This window comes from Taudactylus pleione, unplaced genomic scaffold (genome assembly GCF_031769625.1).
Source record: "Taudactylus pleione unplaced genomic scaffold, aTauple2 ptg000644l, whole genome shotgun sequence".
Classification (NCBI taxonomy): domain Eukaryota; kingdom Metazoa; phylum Chordata; class Amphibia; order Anura; family Myobatrachidae; genus Taudactylus; species Taudactylus pleione.
The window spans coordinates 594668-611994 of NW_028285046.1; the positions used below are offsets into that span (position 1 = coordinate 594668).

At 45.8% G+C, this 17327-nt stretch overlaps 1 protein-coding gene across 7 annotated transcripts in view; it reads right to left on the reverse strand.

Annotated features, from left to right (window-relative positions):
• PGLS (6-phosphogluconolactonase) overlaps positions 1-17327 on the reverse strand; it is a 78957-nt gene that overhangs the window by 15005 nt on the left and 46625 nt on the right. For all 7 annotated transcript variants that reach the window (XM_088455130.1, XM_088455124.1, XM_088455126.1 and 4 more), the window contains exons 3-5: positions 12316-12423; positions 10695-10796; positions 7281-7421 (exon numbers count right to left, since the gene is read on the reverse strand). In XM_088455130.1, coding sequence (XP_088311256.1) covers positions 7281-7421; positions 10695-10796; positions 12316-12423 — 351 coding nt within the window. The remainder of the gene's footprint in view (positions 1-7280; positions 7422-10694; positions 10797-12315; positions 12424-17327) is intronic.

Below are 17327 nucleotides of genomic sequence, written 5' to 3' on the forward strand. Positions count from 1 at the left end.
TCAGGCAGATTTCTACCTTGCGGTCCGTAGCATCCTTAAGGGAGGACATGGATGGCATCGGCAATGTGGCACTACGGACAAGACGGGTCACGTGGGAATCCACCTGTGGAGGGGATTCCCACTTAGCAAAATAATTATCCGCGAACGGATAAGCCACCGCCAGGCGTCTCTGCGGCTGGTATATTTAGCCGCTGGGGGAACTTCGTCCTCAATCACCAAGGCTGTGCGGACCGCCCGAATAAGTCCAGGAATATATACTTTGGACTTAGCATCAGCGTCCTTAGTATGGAGAGGTTCCTGATCGTAAGGATCCAGAATCTCCCCATCATCAGACGTCCCTTCGTCATCCTCATAAGGAGCGGACAGAGACGCCACCGGCCTTTTATGAGGCCGCATCACAGACTCCCCTTGCAACACATCCGACAAGTGCTGTACAGAACTCGTCAGGGAGTTAACCCACGCTGGCTCCTGAGAACCCGGGAGCGGAGAAATAGGGAGACTGTGGGGTACCACCAATTGTCGTGGGAACCCCTGCATGGGTGACGACACCACAGACTGCTGGGACAAACCCATCGGAGTAAACGCGGGCTGCGGAGCTAACTGGCCCACTAAAGCTGTTAACGCCTGAGCGAAACAAGCCCAGGGCGGCTCCTGTACCGGTGCTGTAACCGTAATAGGCCGCGCCATGGACAAACACTGCCGGCAAAGGCCCTCCGCGCTACCCTCCCCCTCCGCTAACGGTACTTTGCACGTGGTACACTGTAGCCGGAGGGGAAAATCACTTTCAGACATGATGGCACCACGTATGTGACCTCTCTCACCAATTAAGTATTAAATAGGCGAGAGACCACCCTGCAGCACCGCACCGCAAGGGCTTTAGCAGAAGAACAGGGACAGTAATAAAGCTGACAGTTTAGAGAAGAAAAGTTACAGGCAGCGCTAGCACAGTCACATACAATGCAGAGAAATAACAATTCCTGCACTAACAGCGCTGATCACTCAACTACACAGACACAGGGCCTGGTAGGACACAGCGCTGCATACACAGACCTGAGCCACAGCGGAGGAGAGGTATGCGGGGGGACCCAGACCACGATGCTTCCTTCCAGACTTCCAGCAGCGTTCACCATGCGTTGCAGAGAAGATGGCCGCCGAGGAGCAGAGAGAAGCTGGCCTGGGGGAGGAGCGCTGACACAGGACCAGTCAGCACAGTGCAGAGAGGGCTGTGTGCAGCGGGGGAGGCGCCGGCTGTGAGACAGGGAAGGCGCGCTCCCCTGGCATGCATTTAACCCCTGGGACGCCGCAGCGCTACCGCTCTGCTGCGGTCCGCTGTCCCAGGGGGTAGTGGAAGCGCAGGTTGGTCGCCTGGCTCCACGCTGCAGCCAGTCCCCAGGGAGCCCCCTGCCTGGGGACTTAGGACCATGTGATCAGCGGGGACCCACCGCGGGACCCCGCTGCTTACCTCTGTCCCCCTTGAATCCGGCCATGGTCCGGAGCATCTGGGGTCACCGCTAGCTGTGACCCCAGACGCCCACCAGCATCCCCGGATCAGTACCGGCGTTCTGGTACCGGCGGGGTGTAGGGAAGACAGCATGGACGTCAGGACTGACTGTCCATGCTGTTCATCCAGATGTGCAGCCACAGCTGCATGAAGAAAAAGCTTCAGGGGCTCTTCTAGCCCCCACTCCAACAGGTGCACCCGACTCCGGCCGGGCACCAAACTAAACTGAGGTGCCTTGGCCCGGGGGCGGGGTATAGGAGGGGGACCTAGTGCATCCTGGGAGGCTGAAAGCTTAACTCTTTGGTGCCCTGCGACTGACGTCACACCTATACCCCAAGGTATCCTGTGGATACCCTATGGACCCTGAAGTAGAAATGGGGCGTGATATATAATACAACATGCCCTCCATAAACCCTCAGCGTCTACATATCCCTCCGCTAACTGCACATGATATCAGTACATTATAGCTGGAAGAGGATATCCTCGTTCACTTTCCGACATGAGGAATGTGAACGGAGCGTATGTGACCTCCCACACAGAAAAACCACGTTTACTGTGAGGTAATAAACACCCTGCGACACCGCACCGCAAGGGCTGTAGCAGAAGAACAGGGATAGGAAAAGGCTGACAGTCAGAAATGAAAGTACAGGCAAACAGCGCTAGCATTTAAGTCACATACAATGCACAGATAACATCCTGCATTACAAGCACTGCGATCAACTACACAGACCAGAGCCTGGTAGGAAACAGTACTGCATACACTGACCTTAATTGAAGGAGAGGTATGCGGGGGACCCGGACCGCAATGGCATCTGTATCAGCTTCCAGCAGCGTTTGCCATCCCCAGCACATGTAGTGAGAAAATGGCCACCGAGGAGCAGAGAGAAGGCAGGGCCCGGGGGAGGAGCGCTGACACAGCCCGCTCAGACCGCTGTGGAATGGCACTGTGCAGCGGGGGAGACGCCGGCTGTGAGACAGGGAAGGCGTTCTCCCCTGGCGTGCTATTAACCCCTGGGACGCCGCGCTGTACCGCACATGCTGCGGCCCGCTGTCCCTGGTGGTCTAGTGGAAGGCGCAGGATCAGTACCTGGCCCCACGCGCAGCCGGTCCCCAGGGAGCCCCCTGCCTGGGGACCAAACAGAACTGTGTTACCGGCGGGTGCCCACCGCGGGACCCCGCCGCTTACCTTGTTCCCCGTGCATCCGGCCACAGTCCAGGTAGCCGGGGATCACCGCTAGCTGTGACCCCAGCTACCTACCAGCATCCCCGGATCGGTACCGGCGGGGTGTAGGAGTGACAGCATGGACGTCAATACTGACTGTCCTATGCTGGAGCACTCTAGTTGTGCAGCCACAGCTGCAAAGAAATATTCAGGGGCCTTAAAAAGACCCCCCTCTGTACGGTGCGACTGGTCCGGCCAGGCACCTACGAAAACTGAGTGGCCTGAGGCTCAGGGGCGGGGTATAGGAGAGGGACCCCAGTGCATCCTGGGAGACTGAAAATTTAACTCTGTGGTGCCTGGATGTCTGCCGCCATTGCCTATACCCCAAGGTATCCTGTGGATACCCTATGGACCCTGAAGTAGAAATACTGCTTTAAAACATGTTTCAATTATTCCATCTGTTGGATCTTTAAGAGAAGATGCTGACAGAATAGGCAACGTAGCACTCCTGACTAAATGTGTCACATGAGCATCCACAGTAGGAGGGATTTCCCACTTTGTATTCTTTCCCAGCTACTGAATGTACTAAGATGCTAATCTTTTCACAACATGGAACAGCTTAGCCGAGTTACTCCATGGCTCTTCTAGAAGTTCAGTGACCTGCTCAAATTTAGAAAACTCAGCTTTTACCACCTTCTGGTTAAACACTGGAGCCTTCTGTCTAGGAGCTGGCTCATCATCCTGTATATTTAGGATTGATTTAACCGCCCTCACCAAAGAAGGAACATCCACTGTAGAAGGATGGGTCTCCTATCCAGAGATAAACCCTGGAGCCTGGCGCATCATCTGATTCCTCCGATGATGCATCTGAATCTACATGCTGAGTAGACTGATAAAATAACGTCTGCTTAGGCTCCTGTACAGGGGGTGGTAGACTGGACTGGTGAGGTGGTTCTTAATAACGGACAGCACACAAACCATCCTGTACAAAGTCCTGAGGGGCTTTACCTTTTGACATATCAATTATAAAGGAAATAATGCAATGTAATGTGACAGCCTTCACAAGTAACTAGTAAATGTGAAGTAGTGAAAAAACTGCCCACCTGTAGCAGAGGGATGAGGAGAAAAAAAAACACATAGTTATAACAGCAGTAAGAAATAAAAGGCAGTATCAACACAGCACCTAGCAAAAATTCACATACAATGCATATCTAAATTAGTTGCAATGGACCCTGAATCAACTACTCAAACTTGGTAGGATATAGCGCACTATGGCCCTGATTCAGAGCCGGACGCTCTGACAGAGCGCTCGCTCTGATTCAGGGCCCTCCTCCATTAATATGGAGCGTCCTCCTGGACGCTCGTATAGCTGTGGGTCACCACCCACAGCATATACGAGCGTGCAAAAAGATGGTCGCGATGGTCTTGACCATCGCGACCATCGGACTTGCGAGGGAAACCCTGCGGTCGGGTTTCCCAGCCGCAAGGCCAGGAGTGATTTTGGCTCTATCAGAGCCAAAATCACTCCCACTGACATCACTAGTGATGTCAGTGGGGCCGGCTTCAGACGGTAGGCGTTCCAATGGGAACGCCTCCGTCTGGCAGGCACGCCCACCAAAGGGGGCGTGCTGTCAATCAACATCGACAGCACGCCCCCTTTGGTGCGAGACCCGGAGCGATGGAAAGTCCTTCGCTCGCCGGGTCTCGCGCATGTGCACGACGGAGCTCCCTCCGTCGTGCGCATGCGCAGTGGGGACCATCGACCCACTTGCGAGCGTACTGCCACTCGCGAGTGGGTCTGAATGACCCCCTATATACCTGCCCCAAAGGAGAAATATACAGGGAGACTGATCCAAAACCTCCTGAGACCAAACCGCTTCAGCAGAGCACAGACAGTGGACTGTGAGCGTCTCATATACACAAGGAGGGTAGGAGGAGCAACCCAGAGGCGGGAGAAAACCTTTGATGATTCTGCATCTGGGTCGGGGGAGGAGCTGCTGGGGGAGAGCCTACCTCCCCTAAGCTGCATCAACCGGCAGGGTACGCTGGCCTCATGGCAACAGAAGCGTCTGCTGCCGATCCCCGGCGTCAGACGATAAGGCCATGGTAGTCTAGTGAGGGAGCAGACGGCCCCAGGCACTAACTGCAGCGGCTTCCGGTGCAACTCCATCACTGGAAGCAAGAACTGCCACGCGCGATTTCCCATAAGTGAGGATTCGCCTTACCCAACATCTCCGTGCATTCGGTTGCAGTTCGGGCCCCAGCGCCACCGCTAGCAAGCTCTGCCATGACCCGTCAAAATCACCAGACCTGTTACTGGTGTTGCCGCCCGGTGGAGGTAGACGGAGTCACAGTGCAGGAGTCTATTAAGACGCTCAGCACTGCTAACTATTAAAATAAAATATAAACAGTCCCCCTGTTTTAAAGGTGCGTCTGAATCCTGCTGCACCAAACGAAAAACCTAATGCCTGTGGCCAGGGGCGGTGTATATGTGGAGGAGGACATGAGGCATCCTGGGAGCTAAAAGCTTAACTGTTTGGTGCCTGGATCACTCCAACCACAATATCCCCATAGTATCCCTGTGGATCCCTATGGACCCTGACTAAGAAATATCCTTTAGTTGAACATGGTAACCTACCAAGATTTTGAATTGCATCCCTGTGCTGTGCTGATATTTCTTGGCACATCGCTGAGAATTGAATCCCTCCCAAGTGAGGAAAATCTTGCAGTGTGATAACAATGATGTCATCAGGAATTTTCCAAGTGCTAGGTGGACCAGGGAGCTGTTAGTAGATCCACTCTCATCGGGCTTGGGCAGTAACTTCCATATCAGTTGCTAAAACACAGGTTACACTATGGCCCTCATTCAGAGGCGCTCGCAAAATGCGAACGGTCGCACTGAATGTGGGCGGCCGCTTGTATTTTGAAGTGCGGCCTCCTGGTCGCTAGCTAAGCTGTGGGTTACCACCCACAGCTTAGCGACCGACCAGGTTGATGGTCGCGATGGTCAAGGCCATAGAGGCTTGCGATGAGACCCTTGAGGTTGGGTCTCCGCAACCGCAAGCCCCAGGGAGCTCCCCACTGACATCACTGCTGATGTCAGTGCGGCCGACCACAAAACGGCTCCGTTTGTGAAACCACCCCCCCCGACACGCCTACAAAACGGGTCGAGCTGTCGATCAACATCGACAGCCGCCCCTTTTGTAGCGAGCCCCGAAGCAAGAGAGTTTCTCTCTCGCTCCGGGGCTTGCGCACGCGCAGTGTGGCCGCTGCGCGTGTGCAGGGCCTAAACATCGACCCGCTTGCGAGCGGGTCTGAATGAGATCCTATATCCGTAATCCTTGGCAAAATGGGATGTGCTTTGAGTAAGGTGAATTTAAAGAAAAATATGTCAAAATAACAAGAAATGCAACAACAAAAAAGAAAGAGGGTTACTTCTGTATCTAGACCCTATAATTGTATCATACCAGCATAAATAACTTTTATGCCTATAATTATCGTTATTCTCATAGTTCGACTAACTAATAATTTGGTTAAAAGTTTTGCCATCATTTTCTAGCATTGCACTAATCGGTAAAAGATTAATAGAAAAGTGTATTATTTGCTAATTTTGTTTGTTTCTACTTAATAATGTAAATAATATAAAAATATTTTCCTATGCTACTTAAAGTTCAATCTGTCCAAGGTAAAATATATTACTTATTTATTCAGAATACAGAAACGAGTATTTGAAAAAAATAAATAAAAAAAAAGAACTACTCTTGATTTCACCAACGCAGAGCAAAAGAAGAAATGAAGGACTTCAGCTGTAACCTGGCTCGGGTTTATGTGCTGGGAACTATCAAACAAACAATCTGTAAGCAGAAGCAAACAGTGTGGTTACCAGCCATTAGTAAAACTCAGGATACATGCAATGTTTGTTCTTTAGTATTAAATAAAATATATATATCATATGGGCAGTCCTATACTATGGTCCATATCAATGTTTGGAGTATTATTTTTAATGCTTCTGAATCCCTCTACATGTTACTGCTTATTATTTTAATGCATTCATTTATTACGAGCAATGTGTCAGAACTTGCTGGTGGATCAATTGACGGCAAGGTGCTGGCAACAGCTAAACATAAATGTTAACCCCACTTGACATCCCCCGTTCACCAGTATATTAGTATTGTAATATTGTTATGTATTTCTTATGGTTATGTGTGTGTTAGGATGTATTACTGTTACTCTGGTCTTAAAATGGGGCCAGAAGGGTTTCCTTAGGCACTGCTAGAGTTTCTAACATGCCCTCTTAAAGAGCTACCATCACCTGTGATCACCAGTGCACCCAACCAACTAGAGGTAATCCAAGAAGTTTTGTCGCCAGTTGGCTAAAGTCTAATGCGGAAACTGTTCTGGACCATTCTCCCCAAAACAGAATACAAAGGATTAACTAAGGACAGCAACCAGGGGGGTCCAGTTCCTATTGCGAATGTACTGGCCAAAGGCAAGCACCACACACAAGGGCCTTGATCAGTGTGTGTGAGTAATCCTTTTTTATTTATTTTTTTAAGCTTCATACACCATCAAAATGATTAAATGGAATCATGAGGTACTAGTTAACAACCAACTTACTTTCAAAACTGCTGCTTTACTCTCTCCGGTGGTCACAAACACCACTGTTTTAGCTGCATTAATCACTGGGAGAGTCAGAGTGATTCGCTGGGGTGGAGGCTTGGGAGAATCGCTAATAGGAGCAACAATTTGGTCTGTCACCTGTTGGGAGAGAGGAACATGAGAAGTGGCAGCATTAGGAGGAGATAACTATGGATATACAGTGGCGTGAAATGTTTTTGTTCCCTTTCTGATTTATTTTGTTTTTGCACATTTAACGTACTTAATTGTTTCAGATGTTCATTTAATATAACACAAAGACAACAACATCAGCAAATACAAAATACAGTTTTTAAATTAGCATTTCAATTATTGGAGGAAAAAAGTTATCCGACATCAACTGGCCCTGTGTGAGAGTGTAATTTTAGCTACAAGGTCTCAATAAGTAGCACAGTATGCCACAATCATATATATCAGTCTGGATAGGGTTATAAAGCCAATTCTAATGCTCTGGGACTTCAGTAACCAGTGAGAGCTATTATCTTCAAATGGAGAAAACTTGGTACAATGGTGAATTCTCCTAGGAGGGGCCAAAACTCCTCCAAAAACACATCATCGGCTATCACGGAAGTCACAAAAGAATGCAGACGGACATCTAAAGAACTTCAGGTCTTGCTCGGCTCAATTAATGTCAGCATTCATGATCCCACCATAAAAAGAGTCTGGCCCAAATGGCATCCTTGGGAGAGCTGCAAGGTGAGGACCACTGTTAACCAAGAAGAACATAAAGGCTTGTCTAATATTCGTCAAAAGACACATTGTCCACCCTAAGCAGATCTACCATGCAATGCCGAGGACCACCCTGGAAACGACTTACAACTGGAAGCTTGCCCTCTAGTTGCTGCCCTGCACAGAATTGAAGGTCAAAAAGAAAGGAACAGAGATCCCTTTTCGGAGCAGACACCGGGAGGAGAGTACTCTTACCGCCCGTGGCCTCCACAATTACCTTATCCAACTCTGGTCCAAACAAAACACTTCCATCGAAGTGAAGCACCTGAAGAAAATTTTTGGAGCCTGAGTCAGCCTGATAGAAATGCGAGAACAGAACCCTTCTGGCGGAGAAAGCTGAAGCAAAGACCCTGGAAGCCACTTTGGCCGCATCCTTACCTACCTCACAAACATACTCCACAGCCCCCAAGAGCTATTCCGTGCTCATCTTCCTTAGATGGGTTCACTTGAAGGTCAAATAGGAGCTGGTCCAGCCAATGTTTCATGGCTCTAACCACCAAAGCAGAAGTCAATTTTTGTCCAGCAGATACCGAAAGGACGACGACCCTGGCACCAGAAGAGTAGTTGTCTTGGCTAATCACACCACAGAAGCATCCACCTCGGGGGCGCTCCCACTTCAGCATGTGATCTTCAGGCAGCAGATAAGAGACGCAAAAACTCTCAGTTGTGAATTTCTTATCCGGAGCCTTCCAGTTATTTTCAATTAAGTCAGAAAGATTGGAGGATGAAGTCGAGTAACCATTCTTTTCTTCTTGCATTTTAAGGGCCCCGTAGCCTCGGCTTGGGAATCAACCTCCAAGCAGTCCAGGCATTGCTGGACCTCATTAATCAGATCCTTGATGCCCTGACTGGGGAGAAGTAGGACCACGCCTTCCTCCTCCTTTGACCTGGAGTCCTCTCCAAAGGAATCTGCGAAAAGAGATGATGTTTCTGTGACTCCCTGAGCTGTGGTTCTTCAAAGAACCTCTCCAAATACGAAGAGACCTTTGCAAATCCCGACATGGAACGCTCCCTAGAATTGACCCACACCATTTCACCAACAGGGTGAAGCAGAGTTCACGACGTCCGTGGGGGCCGACATCCTGCACAAGAGTAAGGAGGCCCTAGCCTGCTCCTCCTGCTGGGTACCTGCTACAAGCTTGACCAGTTCCGCAACAAACAAACCCAGAGCTTAAACCCATGCAGGTTCCTCCATGATAGGTGCAGTGCCTCCCAGAATAGTAAAAAGACAAAAGTGTGTTGGGGCCCTTTCCACCTGCAGCCTATTCTGTTTTATATAACAGTACCCCTACTGTTTAGAAAGACAATAGATATAAGTAAAAAAACATATACAGGCGCTATGGATGCTCAAAAAGTGTCTCCCAGAGCCTGCACGACACCGTACCTCACAGAGCAGTCCACGCATAAAACCCCGGAATCCAGCCATCCACATGGCAGTTTTGCCTTATATTTAGGCCACATAAAAAAACATGGCAAAAACACCCCATTTTGATTTAGAGGACTTTGCCTCATCAGCCATAATAAAAGAATAAAAAACAGTCAGTCAGTCAGTCTGCTAGATTGCAGAATACATAAGTGGCAAACACACAGTTATCGACCAGCAAAGTTTATACTGTTATAATAATATAAAGAACAAATATAAAGGCAATACTAAAACACTGTATGAGGGGATAAAAAAAAACAGTGGAATACTTAGTCTTATAGAGGCAAAGGATCAGGGGTTACAAAGGACAGGAGCAGATGTCACCAGTAGATCGGTCCCCAGAGAGCCACCTGGAAGCTGCAATACTGAGAAATTGCGTCTTTCTGTTCCTCCTACTCAGCTGCAGCACAAACCTGCAGGGGCTCTAGCACCACGTGGGGGGGGGGGGGGGGAGGACTGCAACAAGCTCTCCCCCAGTAAGAGCTACAATGTACTATTGAAACCACCACGAACTTTCCTCCAGGGATAAAACGGGTGGTACGGCCTACAGAAGGAGCTGCAAGTGCAGCCCCAGGAAACTCATCCCTGCTCTCATGGGCACTTAATAATGATGACCAGGGATTGCAGAGGGGAAGAGCTCTGTCTTAAAGTTATACTTGTATATCAAGTGCCAGCTCCTTTGGACCCTGTGACAACCCATGGTGAGCAAGGTCCCTCAGACTTGAAGAAGAAGAAATTAATGTTTTGGAGTGGCCTAGACAAAGTCCTGACAGATCCAATTGAGATGCTGTGGCTGGACCGTAAATACGCAGTTCAATAGTTAAAGCAATTCTGCAAAGAAGAGTGTGCCAAAATTCCTCCACAGCAATGTGAAAGACTGATCTCCAGTTATCGGTAGCGTTTGGTTGCAGTTGTTGCTGCTAAAGGTGGCAACACCATTTGTTACGATTAATAGGGCAATTCATTTTTCACGTGCGATATGGATGTTGGATTATTGTTTTCCTTGAATGAATGAAATTATTTAAAAACTGCATTTTGTGTGTACTCAGTGTCTGTTTTATATTCAATTTTGTTTGAAGATCTGAAACAATTAAGTGTGACAAATATGAAAAAATCAGGAAGGGGGCAAAAACGTTTTTCACAACACTGTAAGTTACTCAGTGACTGGGAAAGAGTGATGCAAAGCGGGTAAAATAAACTTGTGAGTCGTAAATGGTTCTCACCTCTAACAGGGGGTGGCCGGGGAACAGAGAAGCTGTGTGTCCATCTGGGCCAACTCCTAAAATCAGCATGTCAAAGGCTGGAAATTCAGCTCCGGGAAAGATCTAAAGAAAGGGAACAACATAACCAGCAGGGGAGATACTATACATTTAAGTAATGCCAGGCTCAAAATCCAATATAAAATCAACCACTTTGTGTATAACTGAATTGTAGTGTATTATGGGGTATGTAGCATTGTATAATCAGATGTGTATGTGAAGGTCTGTGGTGTGGTGGAGAAGGGAAGTAGCTTTTCTACTATACAGCTTAAACTAGTAACTATTATAGACTAATATAGATAATTTTTGCTTAAAATGTATCTATCACATAAGCACAGCGGAGATAGACATCTGGGGTTCAGTTCAATCAGGAGCAGGGGTGAGTTACCGTTATAACTCGAGGAAAAGCCGCCAATGGCACCACAACTCGTGCCCTAAACTCATGGGATTTTTAACGTAGCCCTATGAGTCTGCAAACAACAATCTACAAGTCTGGCGGTACTGTAAGTGTGGCATATAGCTGCACTTACTCACAGTCCTGAATATATTGTGCTTAATTGAATTGACCCCTTGATGGGCCAACCTAATATTCCTGAGAATGTAGCCTCTCTCTTCACAAGGAAAAAAATCTTCTGAATATAAAAGTCATGAATGAAAGCTAGGCCTCATAAACATACGTCTGCCCATCAGAGAGCTCACTGGCTTCTAGAAAATCATGGGAGGTATGCACACTAGCTCACCCTACATAATGCAACCATCTACTCTGCGTAGATGACAGGTCCTCCTTAAGCCTTTTGTTTTAGCTCTCACATTTTCAATAGTAAACTCATGAGGGCAAAGCTGTACTCATTTCTATGTGGGTAAGAATTTCTATATTGTTATCTACATTACTTGCTGTGGTTCTGTGCACATTTTGCATTCATTTATTCACATTCAATGTTATTAAATATGTCCTAATCAGCAGTGGGAGACAGAGGGGAAGTGGGAGATGGAGGGAAAGGAAGAGAGAGAGAGAGCGAGGGAAAGGAAGGATGAGCGAGGGAGAGGAAGAGGAGACAGCGGGGTATATTTACAAAAGTTTGATTTAGCTTGATTTTGGATTTTTGGTGTATTTATAGGTGATCGATTTTGCAAATTCAACTAAAAATAGACTGCCAAACCGACCCAAACAATGCACCTGCCTGAGGCAGGAGAGTTTGGGAGAAGTATGCACAGATCACTATGATCTGTGCATGCTTCTTAGGGATAAATAAGGCTAAAAAGTACAAAATACAGGAAAAAACACAGTAAAATGTGCCCCCCTATACCTGTAACCCAGCCCTGCACCTTTTAGCCTGTTCTTGTCACGGAAAATCAAGGGGGAATGCATTTACACCTGCCAATATCGACTCACATTGCATTTGATTTTAAAAAAATCTAATGTTAGTAAATGATAGATTTTGGCAGTGTATTACACTGTTGATTTTGAGTCGATATCAAATCGATTTAAATAGACATAAAAATCGAACCTTTAGCAAATATACCCCTGAGAGAGAGATTACCGTACAGCTTACACCCAATTGCAAAAGCATCATTGTATGCTCACCTTCTGCAACTTCTTAGTATAATCAGCAGCTGCATCTTCCACAGACAATGATGGATCAATGGTGATGAACTGCGACTCTGACAGGAGGCCAAGAGGAACAAGGTGACGCTGGGAGAGAAAGGAAAAGAATATGAAAAATAGTTGTCTGATTCCTAAAGAAGCCAACCTCAGTATTTCAGTATTTCTCAGGGGCTTTGGTTTTAACATGAGTAGCAAACCAGTACCAGGGTAACCACATGAGAAGGAGGATGACAGCTTTGGGCCACTATGATTGTGGTTACATTATAGTAAACCGCTTGTAACAGCCCATGCCTGACACTTGAAGCCTGTAATTGTAACCACAATTGAAGCCTGAATCCATTACATGTTTAGAGACTACTTGTATGGCAAAATAACAGTAGTCTGCCTGACCGTCTTCAGACCAGTTTAACGTTCCTCACTTCAACTTCAGACTAGATTATAGGAGTCCAGGTACATTAAGCAAATGCAGCCCACTAGAAATGAAAAAAAAACAAGACAGATTGTGTGTAGATTATATGCATTGAGGTCAACTAACAAATACTGAAGAGCATCTGGCATAACAAGCACATTGCTGATTACAGGGGAGCTTTATAAAAGAATACATAGATTGACTGTGGCACTCTGCAAAGTTCCTATCAGTGGCAGCCACTCTGGTAGTTTTAGGGAGAGGTTTGGGGATGACAGAGTATTATAGAGCTGAGGGTAACTAAAGATGAGCAATATTAAATATAATACTATAGTATTGAACACTTTACACTCTGCAATCCTTAGAACATTAGTTTAACATGAAATGCTACTGATTAATATTAGTAATGAACTGATTAGCATCTCTCCACAACAGAACAATTTAATTGCCAGTGCCGAATCTTAATTATTGCACTTGATTTTACCAACAAATTAAATATAAGCTATTGCAGTTGTTCCCAAACTGGGTGCTGTAGCACCTTTGAGTGCATCAGGGAACTTGGAGGGGTGCCACGGGATTAAATCAAATTATTTATGGTCAACGTGATTGGCAAAACCAATGCTGGTGGTTGCCAACCAGAAAATAGGTGGAAAAACAGAAGCACAACTCTGTCCACCTTCACATAATGGAGCCCAATGAAAGTTTGCAAGCAATGTACTTTATATTGTTTTGTGATTTTATTAAAAAAAAGTAAAATAAACTTTTGATCTAGGGGTGCCATGAAAAATATACTGAAATTCTAGGGAACCACTGAGCTATTGCAATAAATCCAGGTTCCTTGCCACTTGTCAATTTCCTCCCTGTTATATGTTGCTTTATTCTGCTGTAAAAGAAACATTCACACCACAGAGCTAATAGCCATGAGTTCGTAGTCTACCAGTGCCTCATGAATAGTAGTCAGTACTAGAGAATAGAAGTCAGGTAGTGCATCTTAAAGTGCCTACACACTTGGAGATTTTTTTACACGATTTGCCCGATTCCGACAAATCGAGACGACAAATCGTGTAAAATATGCCCAAATCGTGAGTTTCCACTCACGATGCCGATGCGCGTCCCCGCTGGTCGTACATCGCATCTTCAGATCTGCTGTGCTGTAGGGCAGATTTTCCAATCTCAGTCACGATGCACTGAAATAGTTAGGAGGCACGATAGATCGTTTGTCACATTGGACAGTTTTTTAACACCAAATCATGCCCACGACTGCCGGAGAGCTGCTGGGGAGAGTTCAAGGGGAAATCGGACACATCGTCGGATCGTGAGCACATCACCAAGTGTGTAGGCACCTTTAGGAATGTAATTGATAGGCTCCTCTACTGGATCAGCCTATAGAATATAAGATTCCATTATTTGCACATTTAAGGTCCAACTGAAGTATAATTTTAAGATGGTTACAATGTGTGCTTTGTAGACATGATGGCAGCTATTTTGTCGGCTGAATTGCTGTTCAGTAGCCTCTAGATTTAGGGCAATCATGGTTCATGAATGCATACTCTAAGTGGGCTTTTCACAGTTACAAATTTCTAATTCAGCAGTACACAAACTAAATGTATATCTTTCTTAGAACCAGATTGGTTGCTATAGGCAACTTCTCCACCAGTCCCCTTCATTTCAGGTAGGTCCTCCTTATGGGGATCCTCTGCTTCCAGTAATGCACTCTCTAAAATCAGTTTCCCTATAAATAGCAGTCAGGAAAGTGCCTACTAACTAGGTCCGCCACCAGTTACTGATTATGAATCCTTGTGATCACTGAAATCACCACTTTTGCCAACAGCCTGGGCTGACTTTCAACCCAACAAGGCATATTATACTTGTAATGGGTAAGCAATTGCACTGAGCACCCAAGAACTAATGGAGTTATCCCACCTGTCAAAAATAGGTTACCAGTGGCGTGCTTGGCTACTGCCAGCAAAAAGATGGCACGCGCAAAATGCCAGAGTATTTATTTCCTCCTCCATTGCTCCTAATGTTGACTGACAATCTTAAACTCTACATCATTTTGTCCACTATTTGGAAAAGTTTTCTCTGGAGTTGGGTATCTTTAAGTACCAAAGGTAATGAATGCAAATGAGATGAAAAACAAATTCAAAAGACTTACTTTAGTTTAAAATGAAAGATGGCTTCTGTTGTGGATTATCAATATTTTTTTTTTACCGGTTACCAGATCAAAGTTTGTGATGTTATGGTCTCACTTTGTAACTCTGCAAGAGTATTACAGATTTGGGGGCAGGTTCTGAGTTTCAAGCAATTTGGAATGCAACCTTATATCACAATTTTAGGCAAACTGTGCAGTTGTCATGCTCCACAAACACAATTTACAGCACCTCCAAGATATTCTGAGTTGTGCTCAGCTTAGACACCTCTCACCGATGGCGGAACAGGCGCTACTGGGTGACAAGTGGGCAGTAACAGGGCATTTGCACTTAGGAGATGCATTCGGACGACATGTAGTCAGATTTGCAACCTATTCTGAGTTGAGCTTATGCAGATTTCATCCCATTATCAATTGAATCTTATGTTCCAGGCATGGATTAGGGCCATTACGAATGAGGATGGCTACTCTGGCGGCTGGGACTGGTACGACCCCATAGATGCATCGGACTCAAAATATGGGTGGATATTAGCATGGGGGTAGTGTAGTATTTAGAAGGAGACCCTGCTGAGGAGGAAGGAGGACACTATCAAACGGGGCCCCATTTGTGTACAACATATTGTGAACCTCCTGATACTTTAGGTAGGAGTCCTTCCATATCTTCATGTTTTTTTTGTTTATGGTATTGTGTTTCTGGATTGGAATGAAAAAAGTTGTGAACTTTTCCCATAGCTTTTGTACTCCATACATTAATTGGGAGTGAAATACGAAAAACACTTATTCAAAAGAGGAGGAGGCGAGAGAATCTTTTGAGAATAATACAAGGCTACCTGATGTGTCTGCTTTAAGTCCTGAGTTTGTGAGTGTTTTGTGGAGGGGGCATATATATGGTGATGGGGACGTGTCTAAACAGAAGCAAGACTGTCTTGTGATAGGCCTTACTTACACTTGTAACCTGTAAATGCACTGTTTGGGGGTGTTCTTACCACAATATAATAATTATACACATTGACTACCAACCATAATTCCCAACTGTACTACACAAGGAATTTTGTGTGTTTGTCTCTTTTTGTGTTGTATAAACCGAGGTTGAAAAAGGGGGAATAAATCTTCATAAAAAACCCCAAGGGAAGTAACGTTAATGTATACTCTAAGTGCCATTACACAACAATAGTGTGTGTTACTTCAGGATGGTAGCATAGGACTTTTGGTCACAGAATGCAGCTAGAAATCTGACTGCATTAGGTGCAACTCAGATCTTTGGTATTTCTATTAACAGTAACTCGCTTCTTACGGACCACTCCTACCGGCTCACATAAACCTTCTGCAAATGTGAAATGTGCCCCGACATGGTGCCACCAGTATTAGAAGAATAGTCACTGCCACAACCAGGATTCTTCGCCAACACCTGGAACAGTTTGCATATGGCTGTTGTGTAAATGCTGCATCACCTCTTTGCTGGTAACTGACTCCAGACATCTAAATCTGAACCAGTCCTGCTCGGTAGCAGGTGGAGCATTTACACAGGACTCTGGGCTTATCCTAGGACAACAGAGACAGACAGAAACACACATCTTTACACTTTCATTATTTGTGCTATTTTGCTTGTTATATATTTTTTTTCTGTTTTTCTCATGTTCAGGGCCAAATATAGGGCCTCATTTTATCACCAAAACGAGTGATACATTTCACTGTGTGTGATAACGGTGCTCCAGCCAATCAGCTCCCAACTGTCAACTGTTAGAAATGACATTTGGGAGGTGATTGGCTGGAGCACCATTTATCATACACAGTGACATTTGTTACTCGTTTTGGTGATAAAACTCGTTAATAAATGGGGGCCTACAATACGGTGGGAGTTTAGAAAGTGTGAGAGTTTAGCAGTAAATTCTCACATTGGTCGAATTTACCTTCAAAATGGGAAAATATCTGAATGAGATTTCAAATCGGGAGTTTCTTGAGTCTGAAAAACATGTGAGTTTGCTCTGTTGCTTTGTTCTCTGACTCTATTACATTGGCAGAGTTTAAAAAGTGTGAGAAAACTAACATTTTAAAGACTCTCACCCTATTACATTTGGCCCTCAGTCTGTATTTGATATTTAATAGCACCCATTTTTTAATGAACTAATGAAAAAGTTACATTTTAGTATGAGCCATCGTATATCCTGAGTATGACCCTTTTTCTAGAGCTTCTTTTTCTGTCTGGTTTTTGTTCACATTTGTATTGGGGCACATCATTTTTGATAGAATACTTGGATAGTTTAACTCAAACTATTAGAGATTTGTTTCTTCTGTAGAAGAATCTTTCTCCCCTGTTCTCCCTTTCCCACGTACTTATCCCAGGACAGCCGGCAGAAGAACTAGAGCACTGCACAGTCATCCAGCACTGCACATCACTGCACAGTCATCCAGCACTGCACAGTCATCCAGCACTGC